Here is a 22081-nt window from a genome sequence, read left to right on the forward strand (position 1 = left end):
AGTCAGACACGATGGAGGCCCCAGAGCACAGCACACACTCGCACACACGCGTGAATCCACAGAAGCGTAGAGAAGTCAGACACAATGGAGGCCCCAGAGTACAGCACACACACACACACACACGTGAAGCCATCTGGTCTAGGACTTTCATTTGCTGGGAGTTTTTGAACTAACTGATTCAATTTCATTATTGGTAACTCATCTGTTCCCATTTTCTGTTTCTTCGGAGTTCAGTCTTGGAAGGTGGAACATTTCCGAGAGTTTGTCCATTTCTTCTAGGCTCTCTGTGCGAATAGCGCGTAGGTGTTCGATACAGTCTCTTACGATCCTCTGTGTTTCTGTGGTGTCAACTGCAGTGTCTTTCTCTTTTTTTTATTGATTTGGGCCTCCGTTTTTCTTGAGTCTGGCTGAAAGTTTGTCACTCCTGTTTATCTTTTCACAGAGCCAGTTCGTTTTACAACAGTTGTGTTTACTTATTTTTGGCTGTGCTGCGCATGGGCGTTCCCCGGCTGGGGTGCCTGGGCCTCAGCAGCTGTGCTGTGGGGCTTCTGCCCCGACCGCGGAGCCAACCCGAGTCTCCTGTACTGGCAGGTGGATTCCTCCCCCCGGACCAGCAGGGAAGCGCTCCCCTCCAGTCCCCCAAGGCCTGGCTCTAGCTGACACGTCTGTCTGGAGCACTCTCCCTCCAGACGTCTTTGCGGCTGACTCGCTTGCTCTTCAGCTCTTTGTTCTGATCTCAGCCAACAAGAGCCATTCAGGCACCCCGCCTGGCAACGGGGCGCGTCCTCGCCCCAGCCAGTCCTCTTCATGCGACTCTTTTCCACGAGCCTGACACACGACACCGCACTGTGCTTGCCCTTTCCCACCTGCCTCCTCCGCCTTCTCGCTGCTGGAAGGTCAGCCCCATGAGCCCAGGCTCTCTGTCGACTGCTGCATCCCAAGTGCCCAGGACAGCGGGTGGCGAGTGTCACCACTCAGTAAATATCTGATGAATGGAAGCATGGAGCTGATTTCCAACTCACTGTGGTCCTCACGATACAAGCCCGCGTGTGCCTGGTGTAGCTACTGGCACGAGCTGGCTGTTTATGTTCTCTGAATCTGTTATGAACTTCAGATGGCTGTGAGTGTTTGACACACTAGTTTCTCAGAGAGGTGTGTAAAAGTCTGCAGCTCTGACCGTGGACACACAATCTACTTGCTACTCTGACAGCTTTTGCTTTATAAGTCTTCAGACTGTATTTTCGGTGTCTACAGTCCATTATTTTGTGACTTCTCTGTGGACTGCTTTTCACAATTAAGAAATATCTTCCTGTCATTTGATGTCTTTTGCTTAAAATTATCTTTTGATGGACACTGATCTTGCCGTATCAGCTTCCTCTCGGTGAGCATCTGCATACATCCCCTCATACTTTTATTTTTAACCCTTGACTCCCGTTTTGAAGACAGCATGCAGTGAAATAATTCAACCTGAGTGTCTGCCTGGCTTTACAGGTAAATTCATGCTCATCAAGACTGAGAGCACGTTTTGTTCTGAATCTCCTATTCACTCTTTTCCCCTTTGCCTCTTTTCATCTCCTTTCTTGTCTTGCACTGGATGGAGTGAATTAATGTGAAGAATTTCCTATTTTCCCTGCTGACGGGAGCTGTCCCTTCTGTTTCTGTGTTATTTCAGTGGCTATCTTTATGCAATGGTTTAACAGTTAAGGCATCTTTCTCTTTAGAAGTGCATAAAGTTAACCAGTCTCTTTCTGCTCAAAACTAGAACTGCAGGGCACTTCTATGCCTTTAACACTGCATCGCTTCTAGATTCCAGGTCCAGTGCTTAAACATTAGGAAAACTTGGCTCTATCACCGTGTTCCACGCGTCTTCTCTCTTCTTCCCCGTTTCCTTCTGTGTTTGCTTTCCTTCTGCTGAGAAACGCTCGGTCCTCACGCCAGCAGGGCCTGTGGGCTGAGTCAGCCCCGCGGGCCTGACACCGCCTCACTCTGCGCCTGCTGCGTGGCCGCTCCCCCTCAGCATGGTGGAGGCACCACGCTCTCTCCTGGGGTCTGCTGCTGCCCATCTGACGACCATTCTTTGGGGAGTTACTTGTATCATTAGTGGCTTTTACTTCTGAAATAACAGCAGTTCAGTTCCCCTAACGTCACAAGTCAGATAAAACATTAGTAAATATATCCAAAGCTTAAACTCAAAATCAACTGTAGTGGGGGACTATTCCTACTGTTTGGAAGTTGCATGGACTGAAACCTTGGGTTTACTGTGAAATGAGATACAGAGGGCAGATGGCTCTGACACGGTGATAAGCTTGGGCAGCAGCAGCCCTGACTGGGCCTGTGTGTAAACCCTGCCTGTATCTCCCCGCGCGAGGCACAGAGGAGGCCGCTGTCCCCGGAGCCAGGCCACAGCACCTCCGCCCCAGGAGGCGCCGGGCCCTCGGGAGGACAGCGGCCTGGAGCCAACGGCGGGAGGACCCTGCAGCTCCTGGACGGCTCGGAAGCCGCACCCACTCTGGGGCTCTGGACTTTCAACCTGTAGAATAAGGAAGTTGGGGTGGAATAGTTTCCACAGTACCTTCCAGAAATAACTCTGTGACCCCCAGTGTCTGGGGCCTCTAAGGGCCGGGGCGAGCGTGCAGACCGATCCACACAGCAGAAACTGGCGGCGTCGGAGGGCGGGGCGTGGCCGAGACAGCAGCCTGCACTTCACTTCAAGCCTCTGCTTTCCCAACATCTGTGCTGCCCAAGCACTTAGAAAAAATGATGGCGGCAACAGGGGCTCATCAGAGCAGAAGCAAGCGGGGCGCCGAGTGCCACCACGGGGACACGGCCACCAGCACTCGGCGACTCAGTCTGCAGCCCATGTGCACGCGCTCACGTTGCCCGCGGGGCCGTGCACAGGCCCACGTGGCGGTGCCCTGCAGGCGCTCACCCAGGGCTCTGTGCGGCCTCTGCAGCTCGGCGGCCTCCGACTCCAGTCTCTTCCTAGGAAACCCCCAGGGCTGGCCGTCGGGGATGGAACGCAAGCTGTGATTCACGGTGTCCACTGCAAGGCTGAGGCACTGTTTGCCTAACTGCCGCCGGGACAAGGGACGTTTTGGTGGTTTCCATTTTCCCACTAACACAATCGCTAAGTGGACTCTGCTCTGTTCAAAAGCACCAAACAAACGCCTCCCACGTAACAGGCATGCGAGCATTTACTGAATAAACAAATGTTTATACAGCCACGTATGTATTATATAATCTCTGCTGAAAATCACTGGATGTAATACTTCTCTTCTTTATCATATTTAGGACTGTTTCTAGAGACAGAGTTCCAAAATTGGAAAATGAAAACTCCAAAATGAAAATTCTGCATCAACTCGGGGTCTTTGATAGCTTGGCAATTTGCTTTCTAAAGAGAAGTATTAAAGTATTAATTTGCATTCCCAACATGAAATATGAGGCGATTCATCTCACAATCCTCTCAAACTGGCCTTTATCTTTTCAAAATATTTTCGTATTTTGGTTGGTGAAAAAAAAATTCTACTTCATTAGGCTCATTTCCTTGGAAGGAAAGCTATGAGAAACCTAGAGAGCATATTAAAAAGCAAAGATGTCACTTTGCTGACAAAGGTCTGCATAGTCAAGGCTATGGTTTTTCCAGTAGTCATGTATGGATGAGAGAGTTGGACCATAAAGAAGGCTGAGTACCGAAGAATTGACGCCTTTGAACTGTGGTGTTGGAGAAGACTCTTGAGAGTCCCGTGGACTGCAAGGAGATCCAGTCTATCCTAAAGGAGATCAGTCCTGAATATTCATTGGAAGGACTGATGTTGAAGCTGAAACTCCAATACTTTGGCCACCTGATGGGAAGAGCTGACTCATTGGAAAAGACCCTGATGCTGGGAAACATTGAGGGCAGGAAGAGAAGGGGACAACAGAGGATGAGATGGCTGGACGCCATCACTGACTCAACAGACATGAGTTGGAGCAAACTCTGGGAGATGGTGAAGGAGAGAGAAGCCTGGTGAGCTCTGGGGCTGTGGAGTCGGACACGACTTGGTGGCTGAATAATGACAGTTCTGAATACGTGAAGTTACACATTTTTATTCGTATAGCTATATATTTGTGAACTAATCTATTTTGAAGTAGTTTTCTAGTAATGATTACAATCTAAATCAAATTTATTCCTTTACGCTTAATTGTTGTTTAGCCACTAAGTCATTTCTGACTCTTTTGCGACCCTATGGACTGTAGCCTGCCAGGCTCCTCTGTCCACGGGATTTCCCGGGCAAGGATGCTGGAGCAGGTTGCCACTTCCTTCTCCAGGGACCTTCCTGACCCAGGGATCGAACCCAAGTCTCCTGCATTGGCAGGTGGAGTCTTTACCACTGGGCCGCCAGGGACGGCCCAAGCTCAGTTGTAGCTTGCAGTAAAAAAGTATTTTGGGGAGACACTTTCTTCAGAGGACTGACCTGAACACAGAGCAGGAAGTAGCTTATTCACAGAGCAACATGCTGTAGCTCATGGCACAGTCAGGGTCGGTCTCCCAGGCCCTGCCCTGCCCCTCGGACTTACCGTCGGGAAGCTCCGTTTCGCCTCTGATGTTTTTCTGGGGCGACGGTATGCACTGAGGAGGGGTGAGCTGGGAGGAAGTGCTCTTTGAGGAAACCGTTCCGGATGAACCCATACCCCAGGGCTGTTTGCCACGACTGTTACCCTCCTGGGAAACTGGGAGCCTCAGAGACTGGCTCAGGTGCGGTTGGAGTCTGCAGGGAGCTAAACCTGTCACTCAGCAGGTGACTGCCTGTGTCCAAACTGTGGCTGGAGGCCTCGGGAGGTGGGAAGGGACAGGCTCGGATGGGAAGAGCTGACAAGGGACAGACAGGGGACCGTCATCTCAGGCTTTCTCCCCAGAAGGCCGTGAAGTGAGACCACGGGGAAGCTCCATGTAGACGTTCCCTCCTCGAGGCTGCCCCCTGGGAAGTTCTGCTGCGTCCCTGCAGAAGTGCGTTTCCAGGTGAGGACAGATGACACCGCTGCCTCCTGCACGACTCCCCTGCCCACACACTGCTGGTGACGCTCAAGAATCGAAAAACGCTGCATCAACAAGGTGGGGCCTGGCAGGAGACACACGGGCACTGAGAGGCACGTGGCCGCCAGCAGCCTGTCCGAGCCGGTCACCTGGCGCTTGCCCTGCAGGCCAAGTCCAGCCTGCTTTGTATGAAAAGTTTCGTCAGAACACAGCTATGCCCATTCAGGACATACTGTCCACAGCTGCTTACTCACTGGAACAGTGGAGCTGAGCAGCTGAAATGGACCAAGTGTCTGGCCAAGCAGACAACACGGACGATCAGACCCCGCACACAGGCCTGCCGAGCCCAGACTGGCAGCATTCGGTGCCAACATGAAGACCAGGCCGCCCCCACCCCCCGCCCCCCACAGGGCAGGCCCCAGCACTTGCCTGGCTCCCCAAGGCCCAGAGTGCAGACCCTCCAAAGAGACAGACGCTTGGACAGAGGGAGGCCTCGGCGCTCAGGGACGACAGCCTGATGACCGCCGAGGCCGTGACGGTTTCCTCGGAGTCCCCCAGCGCCAGGAAAGCTCTGTCGCACAGCAGGCGCTGTTTGTACAGGATATCCAAACAGTATTTTCCTTCTAGGATGCTGCTACAGCCTGACAAAGGTTTCAGGAATTTAGGTATGACCTAAATCAAATCCCTTATGATTATACAGTGGAAGTGAGAAATAGATTTAAGGGCCTAGATCTGATAGATAGAGTGCCTGATGAACTATGGAATGAGGTTCGTGACATTGTACAGGAGACAGGGATCAAGACCATCCCCAGGGAAAAGAAATGCAAAAAAGCAAAATGGCTGTCTGGGGAGGACTTACAAATAGCTGTGAAAAGAAGAGAAGCAAAAAGCAAAGGAGAAAAGGAAAGATATAAGCATCTGAATGCAGAGTTCCAAAGAATAGCAAGAAGAGATAAGAAAGCCTTCTTTAGCTATCAATGCAAAGAAATAGAGGAAAACAACAGAATGGGAAAGACTAGAGATCTCTTCGAGAAAATTAGAGATATCAAGGGAACATTTCATGCAAAGATCGGCTCGATAAAGGACAGAAATGGTCTGGACCTAACAGAAGCAGAAGATATTAAGGAGAGGTGGCAAGAATACACGAAAGAACTGTACAAAAAAGATCTTTAAGACCCAGATAATCATGATGGTGTGATCACTAATCTAGAGACAGACATCTTGGAAAGTGAAGTCAAGTGGGCCTTAGAAAGCGTCACTCCGAACAAAGCTAGTGGAGGTGATGGAATTCCAGTTGAGCTGTTTCAAATCCTGAAAGATGATGCTGTGAAAGTGCTGTGCGCTCAATATGCCAGCACGTTTGGAAAACTCAGCAGTGGCCACAGGACTGGAAAAGGGCAGTTTTCATTCCAATTCCAAAGAAAGGCAATGCCAAAGAATGCTCAAACTACCGCACAATTGCACTCATCTCACATGCTAGTAAAGTAATGCTCAAAATTCTCCAAGCCAGGCTTCAGCAACACGTGAACCGTGAACTCCCTGATGTTCAAGCTGGTTTTAGAAAAGGCAGAGCAACCAGAGATCAAATGCCAACATCCGCTGGATCATGCAAAAAGCAAGAGAGTTCCAGAAAACATCTATTTCTGCTTTATTGACTATGCCAAAGCCTTTGACTGTGTGGATCACAAGAAACTGTGGAAAATTCTGAAAGAGATGGGAATACCAGACCACCTGACCTGCCTCTTGAGAAATCTGTATGCAGGTCAGGAAGCAACAGTTAGAAGTGGACATGGAACAACAGCCTGGTTCCAAATAGGAAAAGGAGTACGTCAAGGCTGTATATTGTCACCTTGCTTATTTAATTTATATGCAGAGTACATCATGAGAAACACTGGGCTGGAAGAAACACAAGCTGGAATCAAGATTGCCGGGAGAAATATCAATCACCTCAGATACGCAGATGACACCACCCTTATGGCAGAAAGTGAGGAGGAGCTAAAAAGCCTCTTGATGAAAGTGAAAGTGGAGAGTGAAAAAGTTGGCTTAAAGCTCAACATTCAGAAAACTAAGATCATGGCATCCGGTCCCATCACTTCATGGGAAATAGATGGGGAAACAGTGGAAACAGTGCCAGACTTTATTTTGGGGGGCTCCAGAATCACTGCAGATGGTGACTGCAGCCATGAAATTAAAAGACACTTACTCCTTGGAAGAAAAGTTATGACCAACCTAGATAGCATATTCAAAAGCAGAGACATTACTTTGCCGACTAAGGTCCGTCTAGTCAAGACTATGGTTTTTCCTGTGGTCATGTATGGATGCGAGAGTTGGACTGTGAAGAAGGCTGAGAGCTGAAGAATTGATGCTTTTGAACTGTGGTGTTGGAGAAGACTCTTGAGAGTCCCTTGGACTGCAAGGAGATCCAACCAGTCCATTCGGAAGGAGATCAACCCTGGGATTTCTTTGGAAGGAATGATGCTGAAGCTGAAACTCCAGTACTTTGGCCACCTCATGAGAAGAGCTGACTCATTGGAAAAGATTCTGATGCTGGGAGGGATTGGGGGCAGGAGGAGAAGCGGACGACCCAGGATGAGATGGCTGGATGACATCACGGACTCGATGGACGTGAGTCTGAGTGAACTCCGGGAGATGGTGATGGACAGGGAGGCCTGGTGTGCTGCGATTGATGGGGTCGCAAAGAGTCGGACACGACTGAGCAACTGAACTGAACTGATAAGCTCCAAGCCCACACCAAGTATTCTAGTTTGAACTATTAATTTGGTAAAAGGCTTTTAAAAAGTCCCTTTTTTCTTCTCAGTAGCCGTTGAAACTGGCATAATTTACAGTGTAAGAGTTGGGGCTGTCAGGAAACGAAGCCTCTGAAGGCCCAGGGAGCATGCTCCGGTGCACCTGTGCGGACATCTGTGTCCCTCGAGCACTGCGTCTGGACAGAACATCACGGTTTTCTAAGAGAGAAATTCAGGCCCCTGAATGCCTGCTCCGATTCCTGAGTCTGCGTGATGGAAAATGGAGCTGGAGAAAACGAAGCCTGGTAGACCGTGACCGCGGCCCCCACCAGCCCATCCCTCCGGCCCTCCAGCCATAACATCAGTCAGTGCCTCAAGTTCGACATTCCTGCCGGGGCGAATCTATAAACACTTCATTTGCTGAGAAAGAGCCGCAAATCCCCCACTAAGCTTGTTACCTCAATCATGGGGCTTGAAGGCTGACATTAGCTAGGCCTAAGCCATGGTTAAAGGTCTCCAGAAGAAATGAAGGGTCCTGTAACTAAGGAAACCCCCAGACTGCACTGCGCAGAGAACAATTACCCCTGCGGGCTCCCCACGATCAAAGCCAGCGCAGCCTGACTCCACCCAAGAGAGAGCCGGACCCGAGGGCTCAGAAGCCAGCCTCACACAAAGCTGTCATCACTGTAATGACGGGGCCCGGAATACCCAAGCTGCAAACCATCGTCTTCTTAAGAAAGCCATTAGCTGGTTTCGGGATATAAAACTCTTAGGAAAAATATCGGCATGAAATTCACCGGAATGTTAAACAATCATCTCATTTGAGTGAACAACTTTATTTTCACTCTTTGCAGCAGTAGGAATCGCTTCTTATAACAAACATTTTTTACTCCCACCAACTATGACTATTCTGAAGTTAAATTCTTAAGAGGTAAAACTCAGCTAAAATCACAAAAAATTAATAATAAAACATGGAGAAGAGACAAAGGGAAATCACTGAAAATGAAGCATGTGTTTCAGTGTGCAAATCTGGGGGCCAGGAACACCAGGAGGCGTCAGGAGGCAGCCAGAGGTGGGCCCCGAGAAGCATCCTGGAGGCCAACGGCAGCGGTGACGGGGGAATGCGGGGCGGGGGCTGCTGAATGATGATGTCCTTGCTCAAGAGGCGCCGCGGTTGGGGACGCAGTCAACCCACGTGCAAGCGGCTTCTCCTCGACCGAAAAACGTGAGCTCACGCACATAGTCAAGTCTGGCTCTGAACTCGGATGACAGAGAGGCTTTCACCCCTGACTGTCCAGGGCGGCGGGCAGAAGCCCAGGGGCAGGACAGCTGCGTTCAGGGGCACGGGGGAGGCCTGGCTTCCCTGGCCCTGCCTGCGTCCGTCTCCGCCACGGCGACCCCTACAAGGACAGCCTCCTCTAGAAGCTCTCTCTGCACGTCTCCGTGCGTCACGTGCTTTCTGCCTAGTCACAGAAACAAGCTACAGCGGAGGTTCAAGCCTCTGACGACGCCACACAAGGTCAGAGGTCGCTGACAAGACCGGAGGCCTTGAAGGCAGCCAGAGGCGGAAGGAAGAGACTGGAGTAAGTGCAAAGCTCAGAGGCTAAGTGTCCTCCCCTCAGCAGCTGATAAACCCGCCGCATCTCTGGACCTCTGAGTGGAGGCCACACAGATACCCTGAAGGTCAGTTTTTCTGTCTGACAGATTCCTGACTGAGGCAGGACTCACTGATGTGGTGGGCAGCGGGCCCCAGAACTGCAGGGTCTGAGGGGAACACGTGTGCACTTTCGTGAGCTCTGCTTGGCAGCAGCGTCGCCTAAAACTGACGGAGTCCTTGAAAGGAAGACGGCAAAAGAGACTGCTCTCAGGCCGGCTTCTTCAGCTTGGCTGGAACCAGGCACAAACGTGACCCACACAGAGACAGCCCAGCAGCTGCGGGATCCTAAGAACTACGGGTGCAGAGCAGAAGCGCACGAGGGGAGAGGCTGGAGAGGCCCCCGCGGGCGGCCTGGACAGACGCACTGGCCCGCCTCCCCCAGCGCCCTGCCCGTGGTCCCTGTGAGAGTCTGCCGACCCCTGTCCACACAGCCCTCCCTGTTCCATCTGTCCCGGGAGCACCGTATCAGATTCTCAGGCTTCACAAGCCCTCTCACTCCGGGGACAAGCTAACTACCTTTCCCCTTTCTTCCCCTTCTTTTCCAGCTAAAGACAAAGAAGCTGAGGGAGGAAGATCTATATTTCACTGTCTTTTCACTCAGCTGAAAGGGAGAGCGGCTTGCTTAAAAAAGATGATGGTGGTTTTCCAGTGACTGAAAAATACTGCTTGACTACAGAAATAAGCTGTCCCGTCCGGAGCTTACCTACCGGGTCTCTAAACTTAGACGGTTGTTCTGTCTCAACAGCTCAGCTCGTCTGGGACATACTTTACCTTATTAGGCAATCGGGCCCCGGAGAGAAGGGAAAGCAAAACAGGCCTCAGCTTTTACCTAAAAGGAGAACAGCAAAGACACTAGCCAGCGGCGGACGCGGACAGAACCCGCTGGGCGCCTGCCAGCAGACGAAGGGGCTTCAGGAGGCTGGGTAACAAGCCAGAGTCCTGCCTGACGGAGGGGACAGCGCCCACAGAGCGCCAGGAGCAGACAGGAGGGGAGGCCACCACCGACTCCAAGTGAGCGGGGGTGGCCTGAGTGCGTGCGCGTGTGCAGATGAGCGGAAGGCAGGCGGGCGCAGGCAGAGCCTGGGGGCTGCTGAGCGCAGGGCACGCACAGGGCGCCGGAGCTCGCCCTCCTCCCGGCCCGCCTGGCTCGCCCGCACCTCAGCACTCCCTCTAACGTTTACTTCTCAAAACCCAGCAGGCCCGCTGTCAGAGCACAGGCGTGTGCTGGAGCCGGGCTACTTCTCTGACCCCGAAAAATCCATCCTTTACGGACAGCTTAACAGCCAGCCTCGAAGTCAGAGTATCCTCAGGTCAGTGAGAGTATTCCAAGATTCGGAACGAGTCTGAATGGCCGTGACTCATCTCTAGCTGTTTCAGTGTATTAGGTGGTTCTCATTTCACGACTCTAAGAGGTCGACACTGTCATCAACCCCGTTTACAGACGAGGAAACGCAAGTGTCTCCTGCAGAGCAGCTGGGCTGGGCCTGCGCTCCTCCCGCCGTGACAGTGCGTCACGACACGCGACAGGCGCACACTCAAGGGCAGAGTCCACACACAGCTGTGCGCGCTTTCCCTGGGGCTCGCTGTGAGCTCTAAAGGGAGGCGCTCAGGAACCCCCAGAGCTCCAGGGGCTCGGGCGCTCACTGCTGGGACCCGCTCCAGTCCCTGGCCTGGGCACCAGGATCCTGCAGGCCCTGCGGTGTGGCCATGAGTAAGGAAAGCAAGAAGTTCAAAGCTTCCTTTGGCTCTAAAATCCCAAGCCCATGACTGTCGTCTTAGACTGATCAAAGCTCCAACTCGCAGGCCCACAAGCACCACCGCATACCACGCGGGGTATGGCCGACATTCCCTAAGAACTGTGAGACTCAGTGAGAAAAGAGGAACTCTGCGGAGGAGCTGGCTGTCTGCAGGCGGTCTCAGAAGCTGGCTCAGCTCTGGTTCCCTCTGCCTGGCCCGACTTCGCTCTGCCTGGCCCTGTTCTCTGTTTTCCTTAAGGAGGGCCTTTCTTTGGAAAACTTATTTCTGGGAGCTCTTCTGTATGAAACTCTGATTTAGCCCTCGGATGGCTAGAATGACACTTGTTCAGTTACTAAGTCGTGTCCAACTCTGTATGACCCCAGGGATGCAGCACACCAGACTTCCTTGTCCGTGACATTCCCAGCCGTCAAAGCGACAGGCTGCGTCTCCTTCTCGGGAGCCGTCAGGGGAGCCCCAGGAACCAGCTCTCCGCAACCGCAGGGCCTTCCCATGGGGATGCCCCCACACCAGCTGAGACCCGGGGACGGGGTGACGCTGGCCCTGAGCACGGCCTGCCCACAGCAGGCGCCTCGGAGGGCTTGCTCCACGAGTGGGGGAGGGGCTACAGGAGACGAGGGGCAGGGGGGGAGGCGCGTGCAGCGGCTTCAGGTGTAAGAGGCATTCCCGCGGCCAGGTGGCTCTCAGAGCAAGTTTCATTTCCTGTTACAGCTTAGTTCAAAACCAAGCTTTGCTGGAAACACCCCAGTTTGGGTCTCTCTGGTTCAGTTTGAAAGTCTCACACCTAATCGCTTACGCCTTCTGGAGCATTGGACCAGCGTGCCCCTGGACGAGCTCACCAGCCGTCTGCGGCAGGGATCTCAGCGCCCTCTGACCAGCACTTCCTCAGCACGTCTGCTGGGCAGGCCTCGCCAGGAGGAGGCGTCACCAGACCAATGGTCCACTCTGGACGGGACGCTACGCTGCTGACTTCGAAGGTCAAGTGTCATGGTTTGTTCAGATGATGGCATATGATTTGCTGGAAAGCAAAAGGGCACCTTCCTACGTGGAGGAAGGGAACGCCACATCCTGGCAGACAGACACACACCAGGTCGGGGCAGTAGGGGAGTGCTCCCCTGGACACGGATCAGACTCTCACGCGGCCTCTGAACCGCCCTTCAAGGGAACCTCCCTTTATGTGAGGAGGCGCAACACCACCAGCAACTCAACTCAAACACGGAACCTGCTCGGCAAGAATAACAGACGACGACGGAGGAGTGAGAGGAACACCTCCTGCGGGGCAGGAAGCCGGGAGGACTGCACGACACACAGAGTACGGCCGACGCTCTGCAAGAACTATACGTGGGGCATAACCTTTGAAACTGTGAGCCATGACTCTGCACAGCTGAAGCTCACACAGGGCTGTGCATTAACACACTTTAACCAGAAAACCAGCTGGGAACGTCTAGACTCACCCCCACCTGCTGAGGGAAGGCGGAGGGGGAGGAGACTGAGGTAACAGCGAACTACACACTTGAGGAAGCCTCCAGAAAAACCCGAAGACCGTGGGGTCTGGAGAGCCTCTGGGTTGGTGTGAGAGACGCGTGCCAGGCGGTGGTTGGCCCACCTCCACGCGGCAAAGCTTCTGAGCCTGGAAGCCCTTCACACCCCACTGCTGAGCCTCTTCATTGGGCTTCATCTGTGTCCCTAAATAGGGACGGGGAACCACAGGGGACGTGAGGTCAGCCCCAGCACAGTCACAGAGGCCCCTGAAGTGGGCCGGGGGCCACCTGGAGAGTGCTCGCCCCTGGATGCTCCGCTGGACCAGGCCTCAGAGCTGCCCCTGTGAGGCGAGGCCCCTCTCCTGGACTTTCTCTAACTCCCTCCCAGCTCCAAGGTGCCCACGTCTGGAAGGCGGGCAGCTTCCCCGCACGGATGTGGACTCCCCACCGAGTCACCTGCCTCCCGCCCGGCCTCCTCAGGCACGGCTCTTCTCGCTCACCACGGCTCCGAGACACGTCTGCCCTCTAGTGACGAATTCAACCACATGTAGGAACTGGCCTGGGGATCAGGAAACAAGAACTGGGAGACCCAAACAGCGCAAACAGAATGGAGGCGCAGGCGAGAAAAGACGCAGAGCCTGCAGGGCCCTGAGCACACAGCCCGCCCCGGGGCCAGCGGACAGGCAGCACTTTGGACGGGAGCAGCCGCCTCCCTCACGTCAAACCCAGACTCGGTTCAGCCTCACTTTGCAAGATGCAGCCAGATGAGGACTTCTGGGAGGGCGCCCACCTCCCGCGGACAGCCGTGCAGACCTGCTGCCAGCACGGCGCCAAGGGGCTGCTGAGACGCGAGCCCTGCATCACCTGCGGCCTCACCGCCTCATGGCTTTTCCAGGGGGGCCGGGGTTTGCCTCAACAGGTGCACCACGTGAGGCCTGGAGCATTCCTGTGTCACCACCACGGAAGCGCACAGGGCCTCTCCTCTCACCCAGAACAGAGAGCACCCAGGGCCGCTCCAGTCGCAAATCGTGCCCGGACATGCACGTCAGCGCCCCTTCTCCAGCTGAGCTACACGACAGGAAACAGATGCCCACAACATCAACACAGATCGGGATTAGACAACAAAGGTTTTCCAACCAGGCTCTAGTCTCTGAGAGGAGGAGAGACATCCACACACATTCAGGATCATTCTAGCCCCCACCTGACCAGGGATGGACTCCCAGGGTCCATGAGGACCGGGCCTGCTGCCCCGGGGGCCGGTGCGGACCCCGGCATCACACCTGCCAGGCTGCACAGGTGCTGGGGAGGAGCCCACCAGGGCCGGGGTGGCGTCAGGGCATGGGCTCACCACATACCCTGCCCTCCTAAGCCCACACTCGATGTCCCTGCCTGGTGCCCCGGCACCAAGGAGCTCAGAAACGAGGAGACTGCAGCCTCCCTGCAGGGACGCTGCCTAGGCCTCCCTGCTGGGCTCCTTTGTGGAGCTGCCCGCCTCGACGCCCCTGCATACACAGTGGCCATGTCCAAGCTCTGCGGTCACCCTCGGGCTCTCCCGTTAGGTGTATCAGTCACAGCTGACTGTCTCCCGAAGCCCTGCCGACCCCCAGGAACGAGGTCGCGGTCACGCACACACACCTTGCCCCGGGGGCCTCCTCGGGCATCTGTGCCCACACCGCACCCCCAGCCCTCCCCTGTGAGCCAGCTGCAACCCCGCCCCCACAAGGGGGCTGCACCCTCCTCAGTGGTCTGGACCGCGCAGCCTCTGGAGGCCACTCCTGACAGTTCTGGGTCTCGACCCCAATCCTGGCAGGTCAAGGAGAGCAGAGCATCCCTACTTCCCCTCTGAAAATGGACCATTAACTTTCAGGATGAGCTATTATGCATATTCTGATCACATACTGTCACATACCTTAGGGTAGAGAAGAAACCATCTCTTTACGTACTTTCCAATAGAAATGCACATTTTCTCCCAATTCATCTGGTCAAAGCCAGACAAACCCCTTCCTTCTGGAGAAACAGCAGGAGGGTGTCCCCGCGGTGCAGCAGTCAGCAGTCAGGACTCCACGCGCCACGCAGTGGGCGGGGATCCGGCCCTGGTCAGGCAGCGAAGACCCCCAACCCCAACCCGGGAGCTGCGCAGCACGGCCAAGAAAACAAACAAAAAGCCCAAAGGAAGAAAAAGGAAAGATGCATGGTGCTGCCCAGGAGCACGGAGCCGACGCTCACGAGCCCGGGGCTTTGGGAGAGCCGCCCTCAGACAGGAGCGGGCGCCATGGTGCAGGCCTGTGAGCTGCCCAGGCCAGAGCGAGGCCTCCTTCCAGAGGCAAATGTAAGTGACTTCCGACCGTCCCCACCCCGCCCTCTGCTCCTCTCTGCCAGCGTGGAGAGGATGCTGATCCGTGAGAAACAGCATCACTGCACTTTTCTTCCCAAGATTCCAAAGGACTTGACACACTCCACCAGCACAAGAGAGAGGAGACAGAGCCGGAAACCGAGTCGGAGCCTGGCCGGAGGCGCAGGCAACCTCGAGCGGGAACCCGGGACGCAGCTCGGCCAGGGCAGCGCGCCGGACCCCCAGACCCTAGCCTGCACGCAGCCTGCTCCTCTGTTAGGTGGGCAGAGCGGGCACGGCGGCCCCGCGGGGCAGCCTCACCGCCGGTCACTTACCCACGCTTTCTTCACCTCTTCCGGGACTTCCGTTTCATCTTCCTGGAAAGGCAGGTGGAAGAAAAACAAGTGGTCGCGGTCGCAGACAGCGCTGGCGGCACCAGTCCGCCCGGTCAGCGCGCGGCCTCAGCAGCGCCTCGGAGCGCCCCCTGCGGCCCCAGCGGAACGAGAACCGGCCTCCGCGGGCGCTGCCGCCGCCGGACCCGTCCGGACGCTCGCACCCGCCGCTTCTAACAGCGACCACCACCGCCTCTTCCCTCTCTTCCCGCCTCACCGCAGCGGCCATCTATTCCCCGCGGGCCACGCTCACTGCGGACCTGACCCCGGCCGCTCGGTCTGTGGACGTCAGGGGTGGGCTGAGCCAGCAGGCAGAGGCCCGCGGGGAGCGCACGCACGGAGCCCCGTCCTCGCTCCGAGCCCAAGGCAAGCTGCGCTGCGTCACCTCCTTCTTCGGAGGGTAACTCTGAGAGCCCGGGTCCTCGGCCAACCCCGCGCGCACGGGCCGCCGCGCCGCTGACTCCCTGCGCGCCCGCGCGCCCGCGGGGGAGGCTCCGACCGCACGGCCTGCGCGCCCGCTCCGTCTGCACTCGCTGCGCGCTCGCCCCCTGCCCGCGCGCTTGGCACTGCTGTCGGTGCCAGCCCGAGCCCCCCAGACGAGCCCGCGCCCTGCAGCCTGCCTGTCTCACGACGCGTCCTGACAGGCAGCGCTCGCGGCGCCGGGCGGGGCTCTCTCTTCACCCACACAGGACGCCCGGCACCAGCGGGCCACTTACGTCCTTCGTCCAGAAGTTGATGCCCGTGCCCCGCCGGCGCTCCCGGGGCCGCCTCCTCTCGCGGACGGACATCCTGCCGGAGGACTGGTCGCCCGGCTCTGCTTCTCCGCCCTCTGTTCAGGGAGGAGACGCGGCACGGAGCTTAGGCGCCGCGGCGTGCGCACTGGAAGCCTGTGCTTTCCGAAGCCCGACGTACCGTTTCTGTCCATGTCCCGCGTCCCGGCAGTGCCTGCGGGGGGCTCTGAGCTCTGCGCGGCGGGCGCAGAGGACCCACCCGTCCGGAGCAGGTAGGAGCTGGTGTAGAGCGAGGGTCTCGGGGCGGAAGGGGACGCCGGCGCCGTGGGCTGCTCGGGCTGACCTGGACGCTGCAGGGGATGATACACAGGCTAGGACGACCCACAGGATGGGGCGTCAGCGGTCAAGTCCAACCGAAGCGTAGGGACAGCACGTTTATTCAAAACGGGCTTTTCTACATCATGAGGCTTATAAGCAGTTAACCAGCCAGAGAGAAAACAGGTCCGAACTCCTCTGACACAGCCAGGGTAACAGCAGCCCAGAAAAGTTCCCCCCGAAACCGACGGGCGGGCGCCAGGGAGCACCGGCTCGCTAACGACTGTGATTCCACGAAGCAGACAGGAAGGGGGCTGGGGCATCGTTCAAGATGGGGCACGGAAAGGCAGGGTGTATGTGGGAAAATAAGCTCAGGATGGGAAAAAACAACATAAGAGGCGTCTAGAAACAGATCGAGTCCGGACCTTCTGCCAGCTGCTGAGCCCTCTGCCAACCTGACGTAACTGGGCTACTGACACTGAAAGCTCCCTCTCTCTGGGACTTCCCTGGCGGGCTGGCGTGAAGACTGCAGCCCACTGCCAGGCGTGCGGGCGTGACCTCAGGCTGCGGGACTAAGATCCTGCATGTGCACCCCACCCCCAAAATAAAAGGAAAAAAATAATTCCCCTTTTCTGCTTTGAGCTTTTTTTCCTTGAGAGTCAGGACAGAGCTCGACAGTAAGCCTCAGCATTTATCTGCTGCCGTGGTTTGCCGAAGATGCAGAGCTAAGCGCTCGCCACATGTGGAGATGGCCTGACCCTTTGTTTATAAGTTACAGAGACAGAAGCAGCGCGTCACAGGCAGCTTGGGAGTCTGGGAGGATGTGGCTCAAATTCTAGCTTCGGCACAAATGAGCCGCATGGCCTAAGAAGGTGACTCAAGTTCTGAGTCTCCACTTCCTCCTTCTTAAGACGGAAAACAAGCTCTTCCTCAGAGAGGCCTTGGAGGACTGGATGAGCTACCGCATGCTTAGAACTGAACCTTGTACGTAGTAAGTATTCAAGAAGCAGTGGCTGATAAACGGAATAAACAAGAGAACCTCGGCCACCTACAGGAAGAGCAGGAAGACTTCTTTTCCTGCAACTACGGTCACCATGAAATGTGTCATCGCGACCGGGGCATTTCTGGGCGTGAAAAGGGATGGTGCTGACAGTCACCCTGAGATAAAAGGTGTCGCTGGGAGTCTTCGGTGAACCAGGAGCACCTACACAGGGCCCCACACCTCTGACTGCGCCTGCACTGAAGGGGTGAAGTGCACGGCAGGCCGTCCACCCGCAGCGCAGGAGGAGAGGCTGCGGGAGTGTGCGGGCAGGGGCTGGGCCGAGGCTCAGCGGCCCCGCCACCTCTTCTTCCAAATCCCTCACTGGTGTCTGGCCACACCGTGCGGTTGTGGGATCGCAGCCCCCGGCCAGGGCTGAAGCCGGGCCCCACGGGGCAGCGCAGCCTCCTACCTGCTGGGCTGCCAGGGAACCCGTTGGGCTCTCCTGAGTCGCGGAGATGCCGAGCAAGGTGCTGAACACCCCACGGCCTCAGTGTAAGAAGGACTGGCATTTACCTCACAGGGCTGTGCTGAGGACTGAGCAGTTTCACACGTGTGAAACAGCTAAAGCAGTGCCGAGCATAGACAATAATAAGTGCTTCTATTTCTACCTCATTTTATTATATCGAGACCTGTCTCTTCAGAACCGAGACATTCACATTCGCTCACCAAGCTTGCGGTGGCGATCATGTCACAGGACACACAGGCATCGCAGCAGGCTGCGGCCGAAAGCACATCAGGTAACTCCCAGAGGAGATGACGGTCCCTGAAGGACACCGTCCTCTGAATTCTCTCAGTTACACAGGCCCGCCAACCACAGACGGGCGTAAACAGGCCTCCTGGGAGGCGTCCACTGACTCCCCGTGAGCAAGAGCCCCCCGGCTGCCTCCCAGACCCTGCTCTCCGTGCCGGCGCTCACCTCTCCCTCCGGGCTCCGGCCCCAGGGCTGGTGGCTCTCCCCGGCTTCCTGGGCAGGGGCCGCCAAGGGCTCGTGCTTCCGGAGGCCGCCCTCAAGTGCTCCGGGACCCACGGGCTTCAGGCTGGGCTGCTCCTGAGCCTGACGCTCTACCCTTGACCGGCTGAACGTCCTCTCCGCTTCCTGAAGGTCCGTGAGGGTGACGCCCTGGGAAGACACCAGACAGTCAGAGGGTGCACCCTAACCGTGGACGTCTCCCCATGAACGAGCAGGGAAGCTCCTCAAAGGTCTAATGGTACCAGGTTCCAAACAGCTCCCAACAGGTGTGAGGCCGTCTGCAGCTAATATACACCGAACACAAGTGCCTGGGTGTGCAGAGGTCCGGGCCCGGGTCCAGGTGCACCGCAAGGGCAGCCCTCCAGCGTCGCCGCTCGAGCTCCACGAGCACCCCCTGCCGTGTCCACACCCATCCGCTCGGCTCCTCGGGGCCCTCCCGACCTCAAAGAGCACGTGGGTTCCAGCTATCCCAGGAGAACTGGAGCTGACACACAGGAAGAGCCAGGCTCAACAAGGTGAAACGTCAGTCAGGCTAGGACAACCACCAAACCGCAAACTGCATCCACACACACACACAGAGCTGGCCGCGAGGGCATGGCCAGCGCGGCGGAGCAGGAAGACCCGGAGCACAGCCCTCCGGGGCTCATCAGAACGACCGCTGTGACGGGGTTGGCCAGGGAGGGTCTGCCACAGCTACGGGGAGAAGGGGCCACTGCAAGACAGCAGGAGGGGCGGCCCACTCACGGCAGGCTGACTAACCACAGAGGGGCTGAGGGGCTCCCCAGCTGGGGGTCCTGTGCTGGGGAAGGCGAGCCCCCAGAATGCCGGGCTTCGAGGCCAGCAGGGCTTCCTCGGGGAGTCGCCAAGGCCTGTGGGGAGCAGAGACTCCGCTCCTGCAGGCACACAGAGCTTCACACACCCCACAACCCAGGGTGGAAGCTGGGACTTCAAAAGAGCCAGATCAGACCCACTGGCTGACCGGAGTCTCCCCAAGAGGCAGGCTGTGACACTCTGGACAAGACACCGGTGGCAGCCACACTGGGAGCTGGTCCCGCCCCAAGGACGCGGCTGCAGGCCAGCGCCACGGTGGGACCCTCCCTCCAGCCCAGTACCCGCAGCACCTGGCCCCCAGCAACACACAGCATGGGAGGCCTCAGGCCCAGCAACCAAGCGGGCAGGGACGTGTGCCCATACCCCTCCCCAGCAGACAGGCTGTCTGATGAGTCCTCGAGCCCACAGCAGCCCTGGACAGCCAGCCCCTCACACCAGCACAGGCGCTGGGTGGGGACGCAGGGACCTGCGCCCGCGGACCCTGGAGCCCGGGTCAACCCACCAGCGGGCAGACTCCAGACCCAGACATGGCTGGGGCCTGGCCCTGTCCACGAGCAGCCTGTGTCGACCTCGAGACCAGCCTCACACACCAGTGGGTGGACACTGGCCCCAGGATAGCTGCAGGCCACTGCGTGCCGTGGGCTGACTGGGTCCACCACCTGCAGGCGGACACCAGCCCTGGGGTTTCCTGCACTGACTCCCTCACCAGTGAACCAGCAGCAGCCCCAGGGTCCCCCACAGCCCACACGGGGGCACCCTAGAGCACGGAGCGCTGCTGACCACAGGGAGGTGCACCACTGGCATGCACGGGACACTTCCTACAAAAGGCCACTTCTCTCCGAGACCGGGAAAACAGAACCCACCTGCTGGACATGCGGAAATAAAAACAGCAAGCTAGGCAAAGGGAGGCAACAGAACACGTTCTACACGAAGGAGCAGAAAACACTCCAACAACCAGGTGACGCAGGAACAGGCGGCCTCCCGGAGAAGAAGGTCCCGGCAACGCCTGTGGCGGAGCCCGGAGAGCCGCAGGGAGAGCGGGGGGGCAGGGAGCGCAGAGCGCGGCCAGCGGCAAGAGCCGCGGCCAGAGCGGGAACGCGCTAGAAGGGACCAAGCGGTGACTGAGCGCTACGGAGAACGGGCCAGCGACCCAAGGGAGAGTGGGGGGTGTCCCGGCTCTGAACAGGACAAGGAGAGCGTGCGCGTAAATGCGCGGGTGTAGGAGGCCTCAGGACGACAGCAAGCGCACCGATGCTCATGTTACAGGAGCCCCAGAGGAGAAGGGGCCACGGGGCCACTGAGCGCGCTTGGAGACACGACAGCTGGAAGCTCCCTGACCCGGGAAGCGAAACAGACATCCAGGTCCAGGAAACACTGGGTCCCCACCGAGAATAACCCAAAGAGGACTACACCAAGGCACCTCGGGATCAAATCGGCAAAAGTTAGAGACGAAGAGAGGATATTAAAAGCAGCAACGGAGAAGCAACAAGCTATAAACAAGGGAACTCCCATACAGTTATCAGCTGACTTTTCAGCAAAAACTCCGTAAGACAGAAGGGGCATGATACATTCACAGCGCTGAAAAGGAAAGGCCTACAATCAAGAATACCCTCCTCAGCGAGGCTCTCATCTGGAGTGGATGAAGAAAGCAAAAGTTTTATACACAAGCAAAAGCTAAGAGAGTTCAGCACCACAAAACCAGCTTTACAAGAAATGTTAAAGGGATTTCTCTAAGCAAAAGAAAGGGAAAAGGTCACAACTAGAAGCGTGGAAATTACAAAAGGGAAAATCTCGCCGGCAAAGGCGAACACACAGGAAAGGAAGCATCAATCCATCAAGCAACCAAGTACAAAGCTCGCCTCAATCAAGCAACCAATTACAAAGCTCGCTTCCATCAAGCAACCAAGTACAAAGCTCGCATCAATCAAGCAACCAAGTACAACGCTCACATCAATCAATCAACCAAGTACAAAGCTTGCCTCAATCAATCAAGCAACCAAGTACAAAGCTCGCCTCAATCAATCAACCAAGTACAAAGCTTGCCTCAATCAAGCAACCAAGTACAAAGCTCGTGGGCTTCCCTGCAGCTCAGATGGTAAGAATCCACCACAACCTGGGAGACCTGGGTTTGATCCCTGCAGACAGGTTAAAAGACTAGTAAAATCAACTATATCCACAATAAGCAGTTAAGGGACAAAATGAAAGGATGTAAGATAGGTAAAAAGCAGCAATCTTGGAGGGGAAAGAATGACAAATGCAGGGTTATTAAAATTTTTTTGAAATTAGAGCGATCAGCGACTTGAAACACAAACCTCATGGTAATTACAAGCCAGGAGACTATGACAGACTCAGACACAAGGCAGGGAAAGACGCCCAAACACAGCACGAGAGACAGTCCTCAAACCGTAAGGGATACGAACAAAGGAGGGGTGAGCGAAAGAACTGCAAAAACAGTCTCAGAACAGCAACAGAGTGACAGCAGGTACACACAGAGCAATAACCACTGTAAATGTGCATGGATTAAATGCTCCAATCAAGAGAGAGTGGCTGGATCCACTCTGGTACAGAAACAAGACCCACACATACTGCCAGCAAGGGAGACACTTCAGGCCTGAGACACGCAGCCTGAGAGCAAGGGGAATGGGCAAGGCATGCGATGCAGACGGCAATCCAGAGAAAGCCAGGAGACACACCCTAGAACAGAGCGCTGCAAGAGACAAGGAGGGAAAGGACGCGATGCCCGAGGGACGACTCCGAAAGGGAGACACGGCAATCACGCTCGTACGCGCACCCAGCACAGGAGCGCCTAAACGA

General features: G+C 56.2%; 1 protein-coding gene across 5 annotated transcripts in view; it reads right to left on the minus strand.

Annotated features, from left to right (window-relative positions):
• PPP1R12B (protein phosphatase 1 regulatory subunit 12B) overlaps positions 1-22081 on the minus strand; it is a 168355-nt gene that overhangs the window by 36597 nt on the left and 109677 nt on the right. For all 5 annotated transcript variants that reach the window (XM_060396798.1, XM_060396796.1, XM_060396795.1 and 2 more), the window contains 4 exons: positions 18383-18586; positions 16291-16459; positions 16095-16207; positions 15322-15363 (listed from right to left, as the gene is read on the minus strand). In XM_060396798.1, coding sequence (XP_060252781.1) covers positions 15322-15363; positions 16095-16207; positions 16291-16459; positions 18383-18586 — 528 coding nt within the window. The remainder of the gene's footprint in view (positions 1-15321; positions 15364-16094; positions 16208-16290; positions 16460-18382; positions 18587-22081) is intronic.

This window comes from Ovis aries, chromosome 12 (genome assembly GCF_016772045.2).
Source record: "Ovis aries strain OAR_USU_Benz2616 breed Rambouillet chromosome 12, ARS-UI_Ramb_v3.0, whole genome shotgun sequence".
Classification (NCBI taxonomy): Eukaryota; Metazoa; Chordata; class Mammalia; order Artiodactyla; family Bovidae; genus Ovis; species Ovis aries.